Genomic DNA, 18,954 nt, shown 5'->3' with positions numbered 1-18,954 from the left:
TTACACTTACGCTACCTCCAATAATTTACTATCTAACTTGACCTCCCTTTGTTAAGGTCTTACTGAAAAATACTAACGTTGGCAAGAATTTTTTATATAAATTTTTAATTTTGTCTCTCATTTAATATTTTCATGCAATAATTTTGTATTATAAAAAAATATAAAAAATATTAACTTTACTCCATTTATATATATATATATATATTTTGCTGACATCAGTATTTTTCGCTCTAACAACGAGGGGCCAAATAAAGAATTTTGAAAAAATAAAAATATAATTTTAAAATTTTATTGAGAAAAAAATATAATTTTATATTTTTATTGGGGATGTAAGTGTAATTAACCCTTAAATATATGTAAAGGGACACTTTAGAGGTTGGAATAAGTATTTCATACTTTTGGATTTTATTTTCTATTAATTTTAATTCGAAAAGGAGGTGGTTGATATTAACTTGAGATGGTAAACCAAAAACGACGCGCATCGCATCTCGCGTTTGCTTCACGTTCCTGATGCTCTATATATATGAACTGACGGTCCGTGCTGCCTCTTCTCTCACTTCGTCTTTGCGCGAGCTTCTTACGAAAAACGGAAACAAAGCAATTTTGAAGGTAAACTTTGTATTTCATTTCGATGGTGTTTGATGTATTCAGCTTCTTGGCCTCTAGGGTTGCTTTTCTTGATTTTTCATTTTTGCGATTATATGCAGATGGTTATTTGTGTGTTATCTTGGCGTTGTAGGTTGGAACATCGCTGGTCTGATTGTTCTAGGGTTTCTTTGGTTCTAATATCTGTAATTTGAAGTAATTTTTTTGCGGCACCGAGCAACTTGAGGTCTTCTCCGCGGTTTCGATCGTTGTTTTGAAGGATATTGGGTCGATTATCTAGGAGTTTCGCGTTTAGTCAATTCACGTTTTTGTGTTCTGAGATGGTGAATGGATCGCCAATGATTTCTGCACTAAGTTCTGTTGAATTTCCAGAAAATTACTCTTAAACTTGTTGTGAGAAAGAAGATGAGTTTGACATTTTGACATACTTTCTGGAAATTTGCTCTTTTCCCTCTGGAATTATGTCTGTGAGTTGGTTCCGCCTTTTAATTTAGTTCTTTTGAGTGGGTCATTGCATGTGAATTAGTGTTTATGTTATAGCTGTGATGTTATCAAATCCAGAGGGAAACAACCGAGTATTCGATGACATTGAGTTCTAGTTTATGCCTACAGTTTACACTTTCAACATGGAGGATAGTGAAATTCGGAACAATAACCATTATATGGCGACTGTATGACTAAACTACTGTTTGTACATGATTGTAATTAAACCTGTTAATCAATCATAACACTTTGGAAGGGAAGAATTTTTGGTACTCATGTATCTGTATTTGTAGTGTAATTTTTAATTCCCATTAACTTAGTATGTCTAGAAACAAATGTACTTGAACTGGTTTTTGCTCAAGTCGAAGTTAACATTTTCTAATATGACAGTACTAGAGGAGTCCCAACTGAAATATGGGTAAGAGGAAGTCCAGGGCGAAGCCACCACCAAAGAAACGGATGGACAAACTTGACACTGTCTTCAGCTGTCCATTCTGTAACCATGGTACTAGCGTTGAATGCCGCATGTAAGTATCCCTAAGCTATCTCCTGTTTCCCTGTCTCCTGCGGTCACAACGTGATGAAATGTTTAGTTGATAAAGAACTATGGGATTTTTGGTTTATATTTCTTGAATATGAGTAGTGTCATGCTTCTAGTCGCATGTGATTTGATGTTGGTAAGAGGTTCATTGTTGTCATGTTCTTGTCAAGGCAGATGCTAAGTCATGTGCTTGTACAAAAGTTTATGATGCCCATATCAGTTGTCCGAGCAGATTAATCTGATGAATTTTGTTTGTACGCTGGATGCATGGAATATGTATGCCTGTGAGGAGGTTATATGTTCTATGTACTTGTTTTTAGTGCAGTACGAAATTATAATAAGTGTTAATTTTTCATCATTATAATCTCTGTTCAATTTTTTTAATTCGCTTATTTACAATTCTTTTCTTCTCCTTCCTGCCCTTCTTTTTGTCCTTCACGCGTGCATATATGTAATGAAATATTGTTATTTCTTGCAGAGATATGAAGAACTTGATTGGTGAGGCTTCTTGCCGTATTTGTCAAGAGAGCTTTAGCACCAATGTAACAGGTTTACTATTTATTTCTTCTGCAGAGGAATTTCTATTGCATAACACCTGATATCAACTATAGGAGATGTCAGCACTTCCTTATCATTTTATATTTACCTGGTAGTCATACGCACTGTTTATCTTTTCTGATTTCTCAATGTTAACTGACATTCCCTTCTCAATTCTCCTGCAGCATTGACCGAGCCTATAGACATGTGAGTAAAAGGCGAATCATACTTGTACATTTTCTTAAAATAGTTAATTCTCATTCGGATCCTAATTACCGTATTCTTTGGGGTACAGATATTGCGAATGGATTGACGAGTGTGAACGAGTCAACAATCCGGACGATGATGATGCATAGAGAGGAATTCTTCTAGTTCCCTCAAAAGACTGCTTTGCTTACGTGAGGCCCGCCATCCAATTCGGTGCATATTTGATGGCTGAGTCTGCTGTATCTTTAAACAATATGTTGTGAATATAAACTGCTACGACTAGTTGTAGATCTATGGACTAATTGAGATGCGTGTTTAATGATATATTTTCCAGTCGCTTCTCATCAATAACAGAGATCGCCACTTAAGTGCCAAAATTTTGATGTGTAAGACCTCCCACTGGCAAAAGGAGTAAGTGCTATTTGTATTTCTGCTTAATTGTGCTGAATTCCCCTTGAGATGGGGTTGAGGTTCTTGAGAATGGGTATCAAGGATTTAAATGGAAAGCAAAATGTCATTTTCAAAATTGTCATCTCTCTCAATGATTAAAACCATGAATGACAAAAGAGTTCAATGTCTGCAGAGGTTACATTGTAGTTCATAAAACGTACAGAACAGAGTACAGATACCATCAAACATCCCAGTATTGTTTTTTATTTTTTTAAATAACAAAAGTAATATTTATAATTATACTAACATTTAAAGAGCTTGTTATAATTTATCCACTGTCATTACAAACAATCTTAAGAAATGTGGAGGTGATATATATCACAAGAATGTTGTGATGGAGTTGCACTGACTGAAAACCAAAGCAGAAAACAAACTGACCAAGTGAAAAATGAAGGGAATAATAGTACTCAATACTATGTACAAAACATATGCCTTGGACCCATTTAAAGGTGATGATAAATTACTCGAATAAAATAAAAATTACTTGGCTCTATGCATACATGTAACTTATATTTACATTTTTCTTATACGTGTTTTTATCATTTTTATTTTACTTTGATAAGTTCTAAATTTAGAAAAAAAAGAAATAGAATTCTTACTTTATTATTTAAATATACATCTCCGCTGAGCACTTTTAGTCGGTAGTTGTATTATAGATTGTGTTTGCAATCGCTTAAGATAAGTAGAAAAGAATATTTATTGATTTATAATTTTGATATTCAATATAAATCAAAACTTTGATTTGGCCGATTAATCAAATTTTTAAGATAAATGGTGTTTGTAATAAATTTTTACTTTTACGGTGAGAATAAACTATAGACAAAATCATAACTTAGGCAAAATTGAAAAATTAAGAGCTCTTTTGAAAATAAAAGTGGAAAGAAAAAAGTTGAAGTAAAAAGAGTGTTTGAAAAAATAATTTAATATTTATAATTTTATAATAATATAGAAATTAATAAAAAAGTATTTATAACCTTTAATTTAAATCACATTAATTCAAATTGATCAAAAATAGATGATATACATCAAAATACTATTTTTTACTTATTCCCAATAATAAATTGACAAATAATTATTTTTAAGCCGTTACAAACTTATAATTAAGCCAAAAGCTACAAACAATTCTCGATTATTTTTCACAAATTTTTGATAAAATTATAAATACTTAGGAATAGTAAATATATTTAATCCGTCCAATTTTCTTTCCACTTTTATTTTCAAACGTTGCAAACTTACCAAACACACCCTTATGTCTTCCAAGAAAACTATGTGAAGAGGGTCTATTTTTATTTCACCTTCTTTCTACTGTCGTACCGTTCAACCGGGTTCCAATTCTGTCTGCTTTTTCTCGGAAATAATAATTTGTATAATCAGAAAGCCGATGGGTCGGCCGCCGAGCAACGGTGGTCCCTCTTTCCGCTTTAACCCTGTCGAGGTTAGCCACAGAAACCCTCTTCCTTTCTTGTTAATTTTGCTCTTTTTTGGTTTTTTTTTTCATGTGGGGGTGATTTCTTTTTCCCTTTTCCGTTTCTCGCCTGCTTAAAAATTTCCTCAAGTTTTTGTATAATGTGTACTTATGGTTTTGTTTTTTAATTTTTGATTTCGGTTGCCGTTGATGGATAGTGCTCACTCGGACACTTAAAATTTTTTATACTTGAACGTATGGTTGCTGGGGTTGTCTTAGAGTAAAGGATATGCTGTGTGGTGTGTATAGCTCATTCCTGCTGTGTTGATGGTGTTGTAATTTTTGTTTTCTTGTAAATGCTTTATTTGCAACTTTGAAGTGATTCAGTTCAGTTGAAGCAAAAGCAATGCAGTTGTTATAGAGCAGGAAGGTATCGGTATTGGTACTGAGATCGTTAGGTGTTTGCAATTTGATTTTTCCGACTTTTGTTTAAATGGGGTCAGAATGGTATCTTCTTTTTCACATGATGAATGAATGCGTAGATACCGTGCTGCTTCTACCGGCAATTCAAATGTTTCCTTGCTCAGCCTCTCTTTTGTGAAAAAAGATTTTATCATCTTTAAAGTACATTTGGCTTATTGGTTTATGGATGGTCCGCCAGGTGCTAAGAGATGCAACAGATGAATTGCCTTCAAACAAAATGGGATGCTAAAAAAAAAGTTAAACCTACTATAATTTCTGTTTTTTCCCTCCACGTGTCCAGTGGTTTCGAGCATAATAGCTCATATAAATTCGACAATGATTCAGGCATTTAAAGAGTTACGTTCTGTTTGGAGAAACAGTTTGTACTTGCAACCTAATTTTTCTTTCCCTTTTGGTTATTTCAAAGGTTGGAGAAATGGAGGCTATTCTGCAAGCACACAATTGTGCAGTGCCTGCACGCGAGATACTCGAGGCTCTTGCTCAGAGGTTTAGGTAAGCAGATACAATGTTCCTGAAAATTCAATTAGTTCAGTCTTTACCAATCTCGTAATTAACTGAGATGTGAGTGATATCTGTTGATAGTTCCTCTGCTGAACGAGCCGGAAAGGTGGAAGTTTCAGTGAAACAAGTAATAGACTTTTCCCTTGTACACATGCTTCTAATATCTATTAGAAGCCGTCAATAACTTCAATTATATGCTACAGGTTTGGAACTGGTTTCAGAATAGGCGATATGCACTTAGAGCGAAAGCAGCTAGGGCTTCTGTTCCTGGGCAGGTGAACATGATGCCGGTGCCTCGAGATGAGCAAGCTGTAAAAAGTGTACCACAGGTTCCTCAATCTCAAGGCCCTCAACCACCGGTTACTCAACCACAGGTTCCTCAACCACAGGTTCCTCAACCACAGATTCCTCAACCTCAGGCTCCTCATCCTCAGGCTCCTCAAGCACAGCCTGCTCCTTCATGTAATATCAAATCATCTGATGTTAAAGATATTAAATTATTTCCTTTCCTGCTATTTACCGCTTCATCATTTCATTATTCTCCTTTTACCTGGTTTTAACTTTCATCATGTTTTCATCCAGCTTCAGTGAGAAGTATTCCTCAAGCCCCTCATCCTCTTCCTGCTCCATCAGGTAAGCTGCCAAAATGCTGAAAATGCTCTCCTCTGCTTCTCAACCTTTTGATATGGAGACTATTTGCATGTCTATCGTCATTATGAGAGCACATAGTTGCTTCTTATCTCCTCCCTTCTCCATCTTCCATATCTTTGTACATTCTCATTCTTGGCTTGCATCGGAGCTTTTAGCGAGTGCGTCCAGTGTTAACTTCATTCCCGAATTGGGTAAACTAAAATGTGAAAAAAGTATCTACTCTTCTTTTTTGTCCCATTTATCAGTGTGTACTGCACAAGATCTTTGAAAATTTTCATTGTTTATTTATTCTTTTCACCCTTTGTGCCTCTTACCTTATCAACATTTTTCAGCCTTTATTTATTTCCAAAACCGAATACAAATAGTCCCTGTAGAACAGAATGACAGCTAATGTGTTGTTGCTATTAACTGTTGTCATCAAAGATTTCCACTTTTGCACTTATGCTTTCTGCGCACTTAAGTGCCTAATCCAGAGATATATCAGGATGTTTGGATGGTCTAGTAAATATTACAAGCAGTGCAATTATCTTGATAGTAAACATTCTACATGCTGCTCTCTTTCTTGTACTTTACTGGCTTTCTGACTCACCTGCCTGTACCACTTTGTCTCTCTATTTTCTTCTTTTGGACACTGATCCTCAAGGACGTCTAAACTATCTATGTTTTCATAATATCATCACGGATTAATTATACTTACTTATTTCTTATCAGCTGCACAAAATGCAGGCAGGAATGGTTCAGAGAATACTCAGATGGAGTTTGAAGCCAAATCTGCCAGGGATGGTGCATGGTTAGACATTGCTTTAATTTTTGGTTGAAATGTTTCATTTGCTTATAAGATATACCTGCTGCTTCCCCTTAGCAGTAAAGCATAAAGGATTTCTCACTATTTCAGGTACGATGTTGCATCTTTTCTGTCACATAGATCATTAGAGACTGGAGATCCGGTAATTTCTTGAAGCTTATCACCCTTTTTGATTTCTTAGAAGGAAGGTTTTCTGCTTGTTTGATTGCTTGGTCATCCTTGATTATCAATGGTTACGTCTGCTTGTTTGATTTCTTTTGATTTTCTGAATTTTCGATGGTCTCCGGCGGGTCTATGTGCAATGTAGATGAGATTTGTCACTGTGATTGCCCTTGGTGCAGAAGTACTTTATGGTCTTTTTGATGTCTGGATGTTCTTCCATTAGGGTGATTGGTCAGCATCTCGATCTTTTTCTTTCCGATGTTACTGTCTTATTAATCCCACTGTCCAATCTTTTCGTGATGAACTGTAGTGAGATTCATTTGCTACTAAACCTTGTGTTTTAGTAGTCGGCACCTACATGGATAAACCCATAGTACTTTCTGCATTTAGTGTCAATCAAGCCAGCTGGCTGTATCCTTGTGTTCGCACTTGGCTTGAACTAGACGAGCTTTCTTCTCAATACTTGAATTTGGAAGAGTACTGATGCTTACTTTGAAACAAAACGAGATCTTTAAGCTTGGGGAGATTTATTTATAGCGGTTTGCGAATTCAAGGATCTTGTGTCAGGTAAAAAGACCATAGAATAAAGTATAAGATTCTCTCAAATATCTGAATAATTGAAGCATGAGTTCCATATGTTTTGTTCATTAGAAATTTTTTACGGTTTACTTGTATAGTTCATATTCCTTCTAGGATTCAGTTTGAGGTGAGGCCTAACCAAACCTGGCCACCCTTTTGTTGACACGGGGGCAAACTTAGATTCAGGCCTTGACCATTGGCTTAAGCTCGATTTGGTTTGAATTGTTAGTAAACTCGGTTTCATCATAATTGAGTATGATGGAGCTTAAACATGGTTCAAGTACATAGATAGTCTTGTCATTATTTGCTTATCATGATGCATTATGTTGCCACGTCAGGAAGCTCTGGTTCGTTTTGCTGGTTTTGGACCAGAAGAGGACGAATGGGTCAACATTCGCAGGCATGTGAGACAACGATCACTCCCATGTGAATCATCAGAGTGTGTGGCTGTTCTCCCTGGAGATTTGATACTTTGCTTTCAGGTGCATCAAATAGATATTTGGAAAAATTGCTGTTGGGAGTTTATGGAAATTTACTTTGCTAGATCTGTGAGATTATCTTCTTAATATCTTTTCTTTTTAGGAAGGTAAAGAACAAGCCCTATACTTTGATGCACATGTTCTTGATGCACAAAGGCGGAGGCATGATGTAAGAGGCTGTCGTTGTAGGTTTCTGGTGCGATATGATCACGATCAATCCGAGGTAATCTGTGCACTCTTAAGATGAATAGGCAGGTTTTCTTGATTGCTGTTGGAAATATACTTTGGGGTTATTTATTTAACTCCAAGTCTGCAGAACATCATTCGAACTTTCAGATTCTGATTTGACACATTTTTTCATTGACTATACCTCCACATTCCGCTTCTCTTCTCTAGGAAATAGTTCCGCTCAGGAAGATTTGCCGTCGGCCTGAAACAGATTATAGGTTGCAGCAACTTCATGCTATGTCGGCAAATATGAATCCACAGAAAATGGGGATAGACCCTCAAGTAGGGAATAATGTTTTGAAGGTCGATGCCACTGGTGGAGCAACACAAAAGCAGCCCAAGCCTGAGGAGCGCATAGATACTAGATCAATGACAAATCCAGCTATTCTTACCAATGTTCCTGCAGCCTCTGAATCTAAATTACTAACATCTAAGATTTCTGATGCTGGAAATTCACCCGCTGTTGGAAACTCAAATTCTTGACATGCTACTATGGTAAATGACTGGTACTGATGGGTGAAGTCCAAGTATACAGCAAGGGTAGATGGGGAAACATTTCATGTTAACAATTTAGTTTGAACTATAACTGTTGTTTGTATTATGCTCTTAAAATAGTTCGAGTTCCTGCAACTATAGTCAATGGAGTTTACGTCATAACCCATTGGCATGTGAATGATTAGTCAGATAATCTCTTCTGCTAGGTCTTTGGAAGTTATCTGCTCTTTATGTGAATACCTTTATCAACTTTGCTAAGAAATTCTATGTATTTTTCGTGGTGAAGTCTTCTCTAGATGTCGGGCCAATACAAGCATGCACCAAGCAAAATATTGGTTTCTAAGCTACTTGAGTGTCCAATTCAGATATACGTGGGTTTTGGTGCTTGAAGTTTGTGCAGAGGGCAGTAACTTATGAGATGCTACATTGGGTTTCATCTCCCGAATGTTGCTGAAAGCTGAAATGTGCTTGTGGGAGGCGATGACTGATTTTTCAACTTGGTTTCTGCCGGTGTTAGAAGGACCGTGTCAGTTACTTCAGAGTATGTTATAGAAACCGTTGCCAGGCGCTGATAAAGGTTGATGTTAGCTTGAAATGCCTGTTAATTTGCTGATACATGTATAGTCGAGAAAGATGTTTTGAACCCAGTACTATAGGTGATACACTCAACCGATGACCTGGTATACTGTAGGTGATATACCCGCTGGATGCTCTAGCCTATTTCTGATACATTTTACATGTACTATGATACATGTTGAGTGGCATATTTTTATGTGCATCAGGCCTGAAAAGACCAAACAGTGGAACTGTATCATACTATCATATCAGCAAAATACAGATTATATTGTCGCCTGTTCAGGTAAGATTTTCCCCATTTGATCAAAGCTTGATCAGTTTGACATTGTGTGTCTGCTGTTAGCTTGTTCAGCATTTTGCTCAGCCTGTCTTGGCTTTCCCAGGACTCTATGGCGCCAAATGAGTCTAGCTTTTTGTTTTTATTTTAGGGATAATTATGATGTCCACTCCGTGTAATTACACGTAGATCTTATGTAGTTTTAGATAGAAATAAACATTGAGAGTATTAGATGTAGTTTTTCAAACCATAGAAAATCTACATATATTTATACCACCAAACTTCAACAGAAAATAGTGTAATGATCCCTCAATTTATAACATACATATGTAACCATTTGGGAAAAGAGTGAAATCCTAGAAATGAACTCAAGAGGAAGCCAGAGTTAGTTGGGGAGAAACAGATTTAAATCTGTCTTATAATTAAGTTTCATTTTATTCAAATGTACAAAATTTAAATGTTTTAATGAACACAAGCGAATTACAACCGCAAATTAGTCGCATATGAAACAGAAATCCTTGTTTCTATTATTGCAATTCCTTAAAATTATTAGCGCCTGTTTGACTCTACGTTTGAGGAAGTTAAACATGCAGTTTTGAGTATATACGTAATTTTTTTGTACAATTTGGTTTTTACTAGGGATTGTAATATGGGTGAAAACTATGGTTCCAATCTAATCCATTTAGTTTTGGGTTGGGTCGGGTTTTAACGTTTTAAATATAGGTTCAGCGGTTTTGTTTAAATAAATTTAAATAAATGGGTCCATTTTAGGTTTTTCATGTTTAATTTTTTATTAGTTATCAAAAGTGATTTTAGTAATATAAATTTTTAATCATAAGTTCATTATGGGTTTTACATGATGTCGGTGATGAGTTTTAAGTGGGTTAATGATGGGTTCTATATGGGTTGGCGATAAATTTTAAGTGGATTAGTGATATATATGGGTTGGTGATGAGGCTTAAGTTCATCAGAATTGATTTGATTATCCTATATATTACTAACTACTTTTCACATTTTTATAATTCAAAATTTATTTAGTAAATTATTATTTTTTAAATTAATGAGAAAGAATCACAGAGAAATTGATTGCAGAACTATTCATCTCATAATTTGTTTAAAAAAAATGCAGTATTTTTTGATATTTTACAAGTTTTTAATTTTATATTTAACAAATAAATTTTTAATATAATCTGATTACTTTCTATATATAATGAATAACACAAATTTAATCTTTTTATATTATATTACAAATTGTATTAAATATATTGTCATCTTATTATTATTATTATTAAATATAAAAAATGGGTATCATCAACCCAACTCGACCCATTTAAAACTCGTTAATTCAATTCATTTTAAACCCAACCCGTCTATTTACCACACCTAGTTTTTACAGTCACTTTTAGAATTAAATTTCATCAAAATTATGTTTGGATAAAAACTATAATTCTGTAGCTTTTAGTTCCACTACAATATAGTATTTCATCTGGTTACTCATTATACCAATTGAATATTTTTTTGATTTCTTCATCAATTTAAAAATAATTAATTTTGAAATTTATCTATACTTTACATTTGCATAATCAAGTATGAAATTACAGGGGTTGTCATAATATTAATTAACTAATATATTTTATATTGTTCTAATAATATATTACATAGTCTAAAAAAGAAGTATTAATTTTATAAAAAGCAATATATTTATTTTATCAATATTGATATAAAACAGAAAAATCATCTGGACGTACAACAGTGGTTAGTGAAACTGCTACACCAATTTTTAAATACAGTAATTATATTTTTAATTATGTAATTTTAAAAATTAATGATAATTATATTTTTTTAATAAAGCGACTCCACGTCATTACAACACCATTATACCAATTTTTTTATTATATTGATAAGAAATTAAGTTGATTTTTTTTTGTTTATTTCTTTTTTTTTTAAATGTATTTGTTGGTTTATATACTTTATTTCTATTTATATGATGATTTATCATTATAAAAAAGATTTACCAGATTTAATTTTTTGAATGATTTAGTTAGTAATACAATTAAAATTTTGCTTTCATGTAAAATAATAATTAAAAAAAATATTTTCCACTTAAAAACATATTTTTTGTTTAAATTTAGATAGATGTACCATTGCTTATTTTTATTCAAAAAATTCACTCCTTTTTTCTAGGTAAATTTTTTTAGTAAAATAATTTAAATTTCTTTCTATATTCAATATACTTTTATAATTTTATATTTATTAATTACGTTAATTTAAAAAAATAGATGATTTAATATGTATTTTATTTTTTTACACTTTAAAATTGAATGATTTATAATATATTTTAATTCTTGAAAAATTGTTTATTTAAACATGCAAGAATAACATGCCATGAAGAGTTAGTATTCTGAATATTAAGTACATTCTCAGAGTGATTCTGGATGAAATACTCTCTTTTCTTTTCGTGGCACGTTGTTGTTGTGTGCATATAATAAATAAAATTTTATGTTTTATAATATATTATAAATGAAAATAAAAATAGGGATAATTATACTCTCTTCCCCTGAAATTTGGTTATTATACGCGATCCCATGTGGTTTGAAAAATTACATCTAGTATCTATGTGTTTACTTTCGTCTAAATCCTTTTGTTAAGCAAAACTCATTGAATTTGTTGATATTAATAAAAGAACTGAATGAAAAGATATCTATCCTTCATCGACTTATTATGATTTATTGCAGGTCAGATGAATTTTTTCCGACTAAACCATCTTATAAGAGTGAAGATATGTACATCATTATGTGCATTAATGTGTGAAAATGTATAAGAACAATTTGGTCGTAAAAAGAATTTGACCTACAAATCAATAATAAGTCAATCGAGAGTAAATATGGATTTTTATTTAATTTTTTTGATTAATATAAACAAATTTGATAAAATTTTACTAACGAACAGACTTACTTTTTAGATGAAAATAAATTTAAAAAGTATTAAATATAAATTTTAAATTATAAAAAATTTATGTATAATTATATGAAATCGTACACTAAAAAAAGCTAGTAATACATAGTAGGGAGTAGGGTCCAATACTTCACAGTTTAAACGGTGCCCACGACGCTGTAAAAGGGAGAAACCCTTCTGTGGATGGCAACAGACACACGTCATTCCGCTTCTCTGAGTTTCCACTGGAACTTTTACTCTCTATAGCACGCACAAATTCTCTAATGAAGGTCGATTAGCATTAGCTACTCCGACTTTTCCGATTCTCCTTAGTAGAGTAAATTACATTCAGTTGAATTTGCATCATCAAACATGCGGTCGCTGTTGCGGAGGAGCAGCGAGATGGTACTCAATGGTGGAATGTCAAAGACAGGGGTTGGTGAGCTGCGGAGGAGTATGGTGACGAGCTGTAGAGCGGTGTTGTTGCCGCGGTTCGGCGGACCCGAGGTGCTGGAGCTCCGAGACGATGTGGATGTTCCTAATCTCAAGCCTAATGAGGTCCTTGTTCGCGCTCGCGCCGTCTCCGTCAATCCGCTTGATACCAGAGTCAGTTGCGAATTTTTGTCGCTCATTTTTGTTATTTTGATTCAAATTTCTGAATTTAGTTGTGTTTGAGTTTCATATTTCTGATTACTTATATTTGTGTTTTGATTGATCACAATATATATCGGAACCGAATGAAGATTTATGGAATCTGAGACTTGATGCTGTGTGATTTCTTTTTGGAGAGTTAGATGGTATAGTTACTTACATTAATATAAAGTAGTCAGTTAACTTGTTGAGCTGTCTTTGCTAAATGTAGTTTCTGATTGATCATGCCAAACATTATACTGATATTGTGAATATTGTCCTAGATACATCATTCGAAGATGATTGTGGCTCAGGTATAGAAATGTAACGGTATTTCCTTCTGTGGGAGAAGTCACTGGGGCTTTGCTAAATTGATTTCAGAAGGGAGAGAAATAGGATATCCGACTTATAAGTTGGAGAACTAGATAAACTTACAGTCATCTGATTATTGAATAAGATAAGAATGAAGAAGAATTTGTAAGCTACAATAGGATTTTATGATTGTGCTTGGTTACAATGATTATTCTTATGGATCAACTGTATCCATTTTGGCTTGATCAAGGAAGTTTAGAACAAAGTTTACTTGGTCCTGATTTGATCAAAATTTAGTAAAAATATAAGTTGGTTTTATAATTTGTTCAGTTTTAGTTTGAGTTTACATTGAACATCATAAAAATCTAATTTTTGTTATGCCTATAACAAATTTGAATAGAAATTAAAAGAAAAAATATAGGATATGAACTTAACACATAATCATTTGCCTTTCTTTCTCCTTTCTGTTACTATAAGCTAGGGTCCAAAGTCACCTTCATGATTTTCCAGACATCGGGATGGTGCCAATCTAAGATTGTAAAACTGCCTTTATTTTGAGTGAGCATGGAAGGAAAGCACCCAATTAAAAAGTGGAAAAAGGAAAGGGGTTAGTGAAATTAATACCTGCACAAAGATGGACCTATACAGGAATTTAGAATCTTAGATGATATATGGTCATCAATGGGACGGAGTTTCCGCAATTCTCAGTTTCAGAAGCTGGTTGAACTGTCAGCTTAATTCTGGCTCTGAAATTTTCTTCTGCTTATGTGAAACCATCAAGATCTTGAGAAGGTGCTCAGTGTTACTGCATAATGGTCAGTTAAGGCACTAAAGGGAGTTTAGGCCCAAAGTAACCTTTGTTATAGGTTTGTTTTCTGTGAGAGTAGTCTTAGTCATGTTGACTAGCATATCATGGTCTGTGAAGTTATAATAAAGATGCAGAGTGCAGAAAGAGTTTTGTGGAGCTTTACACATAACTTTTTTCGCGTATGCAAGCCAGGTGACTGGCTTCTTGGTTATGGGGGGAGAGCAAGCAAGATCATTATTTTATCACTACATGATCAACTTGTTTGTATCAGTACTAATTGTCCGTTTCATCAATTTTATAAGACAAACACTACAAAAAATTCACTTGGACGTTGGCTTGTATATATAACTATGGTTTGAAACTCTGTTTTTTTTTTTTTTTTAATATATTTATATATATCTTGAGAGCTAATGGATGCATCTAAGTGACTAGTTCAATATTATTAAATGCATACATTAGTTTGTGCTATGCTCACTGTTTAAATTCAATATTTTCCAGATGCGCGCGGGCTATGGCCGTTCAATATATGAACCACTTCTTCCAGTAATCTTAGGCCGTGATATTAGTGGTGAGATTGCAGCTGTTGGAAACTCTGTCCGATCACTCACTGTTGGGCAGGAAGTGTTTGGCGCTTTGCATCCTACTGCAGTGAGGGGTACTTATACTGACTATGCCATTCTTGCAGAAGACGAACTTACCCTGAAGCCAGAATCAATTTCACATGTGGTAGGTATTGTAGCATGCAGCTTTGTGGGGACATTCAACTTTTGACTATAGTATTCCTTTTTCTCTGTGAGCTTTATTAATGATAAAAAATTCGTGAAGTCTGTGCAAGTCCTGATAACGAACCATTTCATAGATTATAATACCAAAATCTGTAATAATATTTATCGGGCCCTAGGATTGTCCTACAGTTATCTTTCCTCCTATTGCTTCATTTTACTTTTTTCTGGTTCCAGATTGTCCATTTGTTGTCAGCCTTGCATTTTCCCTCGTAGATGCTTCTACACTCCTGGGCATGACTACTTACATGTTTTTGCTATCAACAGGAAGCTAGCGCTATCCCCTTTGCTGCTCTGACCGCTTGGCGCGCACTGAGAAGTACGGCAAGGATAAAACAGGGGTATGTTCTTTAATATCTTCATGAATTTTCTAATGTAAATGACCTTTTCATGGATTCTCTAATGCCACTTGTGAATGCTTTTAAGCATGAAGGATAAGTAGGTAAGCAAAGATGAAATAACGGGAGAAAGGAAGTCTCTAAATACCTTTCTAGATGTGCACTAACCAGAGTGTCAATTTCTTTTTTTAGTTGCTGTCTCCATTATCTTCCCTAAATTTTTTAAGATTAATTAATATGGGAATAGCATTTGGAGGTCTTCTTGGTTAGATTGTTTACTTTTGTCTTTCAGCTTGTTACTAAATTAAATACCGAAGGTAAAACACTTGAAGAATTAGAAGCACTTGTTCTGCTGACCAGTGTAGTATTCTCAACCATGAAATGTGCATGCACTATCAATAACTACCTCTTGAATCATGCACAGTCTTTCGCTTCTTTGTACTTGCTAGTTTAGGCATATGAAAGTTGGATTTGATAAATGATGGATTGACTTGTGGATTAGAATGGACTTGATTTTGATTTTCCTTATAATTTCTTTAACAAGATTTAGGTGACTTTGTCAATATGTGATCTTGATGAGCATGAGTTGGTTGTGTCGAGACTAGTTCTTGATACGTAAATTAGCATTACATTCTAAGAAACACTAATATAGTATTATGTCCAGTAACATCTACTCATCTTAGCTTCTGTCTGAATTTGTTATCTCAATTGCATTGTCAAAGACAAAGGGTATTAGTGGTGGGTGGAGGAGGAGCTGTAGGCTTTTCTGCAATTCAGCTTGCAGTTGCTGTTGGATGTCATGTTTCTACAACATGTGGAGGCGAAAGTATAGACCGCATCTTGGCTGCTGGTGCTGAGCAGGCTGTTGACTACACCAGCGAGGTCGTGATGTAATTAAATCTTGAATACTTGTTTGACACCTTCATTAGGATTGCAACCAACTTTTCTCTGTCTTCAGTTATCGTCCCTTATCAGTTCATCACATGCTCCAAATTTACAGGATTATGAAGCATCAATAAAGGGGTATTTTGATGCTGTGCTGGACACGATTGGTGTACCTGAAACAGAGAGAATGGGCATCAATCTTTTGAAGAGAGGGGGGCATTACATGACATTACAGGTATGTGAGATAAGCAACCTCAATTTGTTCCAAAAGGAATGACTGTCCTTTGTTCCTCTCTGTTAAATTTGTAATCTTACATAGTTTTGGTTCTTTGATAGGGAGAAGCTGCATCCCTCGCTGATATGTATGGACTAGCAATTGGAATTCCTATTGCAACAGCGATGTTAGCATCGAAGCAAATTCAATATCGTTTTTCACATGGAATAGGTGTGTTAAGCATAACCCTTTCAAGTCAGTGGCTAAAATAACACAAATAAGAAAAATCCATTTGAAAGTAGTTTATGCTCGATTGAATTATCTTGATCCCATCCATGGCTGGTGCTGATTTATTTGCACTGAAATAGTACTCTTGAAATCTTTCCTCATGCTTTTGCTGGCTCTTGTTCTTCTTAGCCAGCTCAGATCTTTCTGTTCGTTTACGTCAACTGTTTTATCTATGGTCATCATTTTGGAACTACGAATATTACTTCAATTTTCTTCCCATCATATGGTGATAATTTTGCTTTTTATGTGAAGTTAATTAATATGCATCGGCCAGTTGATAGAACGGTATTAGACCAGGCAGGATAAGAGTTTGTTGAACTCTGCCTCAATCTTTATCTACATTTTCCTTAATTTCACCCTATTAACTCGTGCTTATAATTTGCCACAGAATATTCGTGGACTTACATGAGGGCTGACGCTGAAGGTTTACATGAAATTCGACGGTTATCAGATGTTGGCAAGCTGAAAGTACCTGTGGAAAAGACATTTCCAATTGTGCAGGTGAGAGAGGCCCATGAGGCCAAGGATAAAAGGATCATTTCTGGTAAAGTTGTTCTAGAACTTGACTAGCTCAGACCAACAAATCCCACTGATCAACCCAGAAAATCTGACCTTTCCTTCTGCAAAGTGATATGTGAATTTCTTACAATGGGTAATGCGGCAATCTCTTCGTGCCCATACAACAGACACATACGGTGAAACATCAGTGGTTGAAAGGCTCGAAGAAGACGTAGGCGAAATCTGTACATGCTTAGAGCATTTTGAACTTTGTGGCTTTCAACTAACATCCGACCAAGAGGGTGTTTGGCTAAAGCTTGTTTAAAAGATCTTATAAGCTCGTACATCTTATAAGATGTTTTTAGAGTTTATAAGATGTCAGGTCTTATTTTAAAAATAAGTTTGTGTTCGGATAAAATAAGATTATGAAACTTATACTAATGACAAATTTGTAATTAAGAATAATTTACAACGGCAATTAGAAAAACCTAGAACCTAGCATATAGCATGTCTCACTTGTCATTTTTATCTTTCATCTAGAACGGACTGCTGGAGGGTTCTCTCTCTCTCTTTCTCTCTCTCACACACACACACACACACACATGATAATGACAATTATACAGTAATAGATAGAAGCAGCACAAATATTAAAAATGATCATACAATGCTCATTACTTTATCCAACTCTATAAAACAAACACCACCAACCATCTGAATTCGACCCAATTCCTGGAAATACAATAATCTATAGCAAATTAGATGATGTGTGTATGTGAGTTAAAGGTTTACTATATGTATTTGAATAAATAAAAGGCAATAGAAGATAAAATAAATAACTTATCGAATTTGATAAATAAATTAGTCTTAGTTGTGCATGAAAAAAATTATTGATAAAACCAATTAAATGAAATGATGGTTCTTTATAGAAAAGATTAGTAATATTTATAAGGACATCTTACTCGGTCCATCTTTGTCAAATCACGCTAATTATTTTGAGATTTTAAGCTCTAACAAATAACGCATATGTAAAAACATTTAGGAGTCATTTAGTTCAAATGAGAGAAAAAGAAAAGTGAAAGGGAGCAAAGAATAATAGTTTATTCAAGTTGTTTGGTACGATTAGAAAGAGAGTAAATATCAAATACTTTCACTTGTTTGATACGAGAAAAACAAATTGAGATGAAAATACTATTTTTTATACTGAATAATCCTTCTCTTCATTTTGTATTAGAACCCCCGACCTATCTAAACATTTTTTTAATTATTTCCTAAATAGATTTAATGTTAAATATACTTTTTAAATGAACCACAACAATATAACTTAATATAATTCGAGAATTAAAACCAAATAACAAAAAGAAAGTCCCATAAAATGTATAAAAAAAAGGTTAAAATAAATTACTTTTTATATAAAACGTCCTTTTACTTAAAAGTTAGAATCTAGTGGAACTCCAATAGTGACTGACACCAACTTTTCAATACATGCAAATTCAAAAGGGAGTGGATTAGATGGAAACTACACGCGCTTACACCGCGCGTCCTTGTATGTTGTGGAAGGAAGCAGGTACTGGGGGTGGTCACATCAAAGGTTTCGTGAGACATGAAACCGACTCTCGGCTTCGGGCGCGTGCAAAAGTTCAGGGGTGTGCTGCACGAGCCACGAGTAGCCTGGGGGTGATTGGGTCAATCAACATGTCTTTCAGGCAATGGGGACTGGAGGCTATGTCACGTGCATTCTTGGATTCTTTTTGTTACCACGTGACTTTTGTCACCTCAAAAATATCCCTCTTAGGTTTCTTA

At 34.4% G+C, this 18,954-nt stretch overlaps 3 protein-coding genes across 9 annotated transcripts; all 3 read left to right on the top strand.

Annotated features, from left to right (window-relative positions):
* Nucleotides 1–470: 470 nt before the first annotated feature.
* On the top strand, nucleotides 471–2,751 carry LOC105176963 (transcription elongation factor 1 homolog). 4 transcript variants are annotated; one of them, XM_011099961.3, is made up of 6 exons: nucleotides 491–609; nucleotides 740–832; nucleotides 1,480–1,616; nucleotides 2,109–2,179; nucleotides 2,353–2,374; nucleotides 2,463–2,751. In XM_011099961.3, the coding sequence occupies exons 3-6, from the start codon at nucleotides 1,504–1,506 to the stop codon at nucleotides 2,521–2,523; spliced, it is 267 nt and encodes an 88-aa protein (XP_011098263.1). In that variant the 5' UTR covers nucleotides 491–609; nucleotides 740–832; nucleotides 1,480–1,503; the 3' UTR covers nucleotides 2,524–2,751. The 4 variants fall into 4 exon arrangements, with proteins under 4 accessions (XP_011098262.1, XP_011098263.1, XP_020554381.1 ...); XM_020698722.2 differs by having other exon boundaries at nucleotides 740–929; XM_011099960.3 differs by lacking the exon at nucleotides 740–832 and having other exon boundaries at nucleotides 471–609.
* Nucleotides 2,752–4,084: 1,333 nt separating this feature from the next.
* Nucleotides 4,085–9,470, top strand: SHH2 (DNA-BINDING TRANSCRIPTION FACTOR 2). Of its 4 annotated transcripts, none has more exons than XM_020698861.2 (10): nucleotides 4,085–4,259; nucleotides 5,119–5,204; nucleotides 5,295–5,340; nucleotides 5,417–5,675; nucleotides 5,802–5,846; nucleotides 6,591–6,654; nucleotides 6,760–6,811; nucleotides 7,749–7,892; nucleotides 7,993–8,112; nucleotides 8,286–9,470. In XM_020698861.2, the coding sequence occupies exons 1-10, from the start codon at nucleotides 4,206–4,208 to the stop codon at nucleotides 8,598–8,600; spliced, it is 1,185 nt and encodes a 394-aa protein (XP_020554520.1). In that variant the 5' UTR covers nucleotides 4,085–4,205; the 3' UTR covers nucleotides 8,601–9,470. The 4 variants fall into 4 exon arrangements, with proteins under 4 accessions (XP_020554520.1, XP_020554519.1, XP_011098268.1 ...); XM_020698860.2 differs by having other exon boundaries at nucleotides 6,576–6,654; XM_011099966.3 differs by having other exon boundaries at nucleotides 4,086–4,259; nucleotides 5,796–5,846.
* Nucleotides 9,471–12,550: 3,080 nt separating this feature from the next.
* On the top strand, nucleotides 12,551–17,662 carry LOC105176966 (GroES-like zinc-binding alcohol dehydrogenase family protein). The gene is made up of 7 exons (XM_011099967.3): nucleotides 12,551–13,005; nucleotides 14,648–14,875; nucleotides 15,199–15,272; nucleotides 15,992–16,151; nucleotides 16,270–16,389; nucleotides 16,491–16,599; nucleotides 17,045–17,662. Exons 1-7 carry the CDS (start codon nucleotides 12,772–12,774, stop codon nucleotides 17,224–17,226), a joined length of 1,107 nt encoding a protein of 368 aa, XP_011098269.1. The 5' UTR covers nucleotides 12,551–12,771; the 3' UTR covers nucleotides 17,227–17,662.
* Nucleotides 17,663–18,954: the final 1,292 nt, after the last annotated feature.

Source organism: Sesamum indicum, linkage group LG13 (genome assembly GCF_026168435.1).
Source record: "Sesamum indicum cultivar Baizhima isolate 11 linkage group LG13, ASM2616843v1, whole genome shotgun sequence".
Classification (NCBI taxonomy): domain Eukaryota; kingdom Viridiplantae; phylum Streptophyta; class Magnoliopsida; order Lamiales; family Pedaliaceae; genus Sesamum; species Sesamum indicum.
Note: the sequence above shows the minus strand (reverse complement) of the source record. Positions and strands in the feature narration are given on the sequence as shown.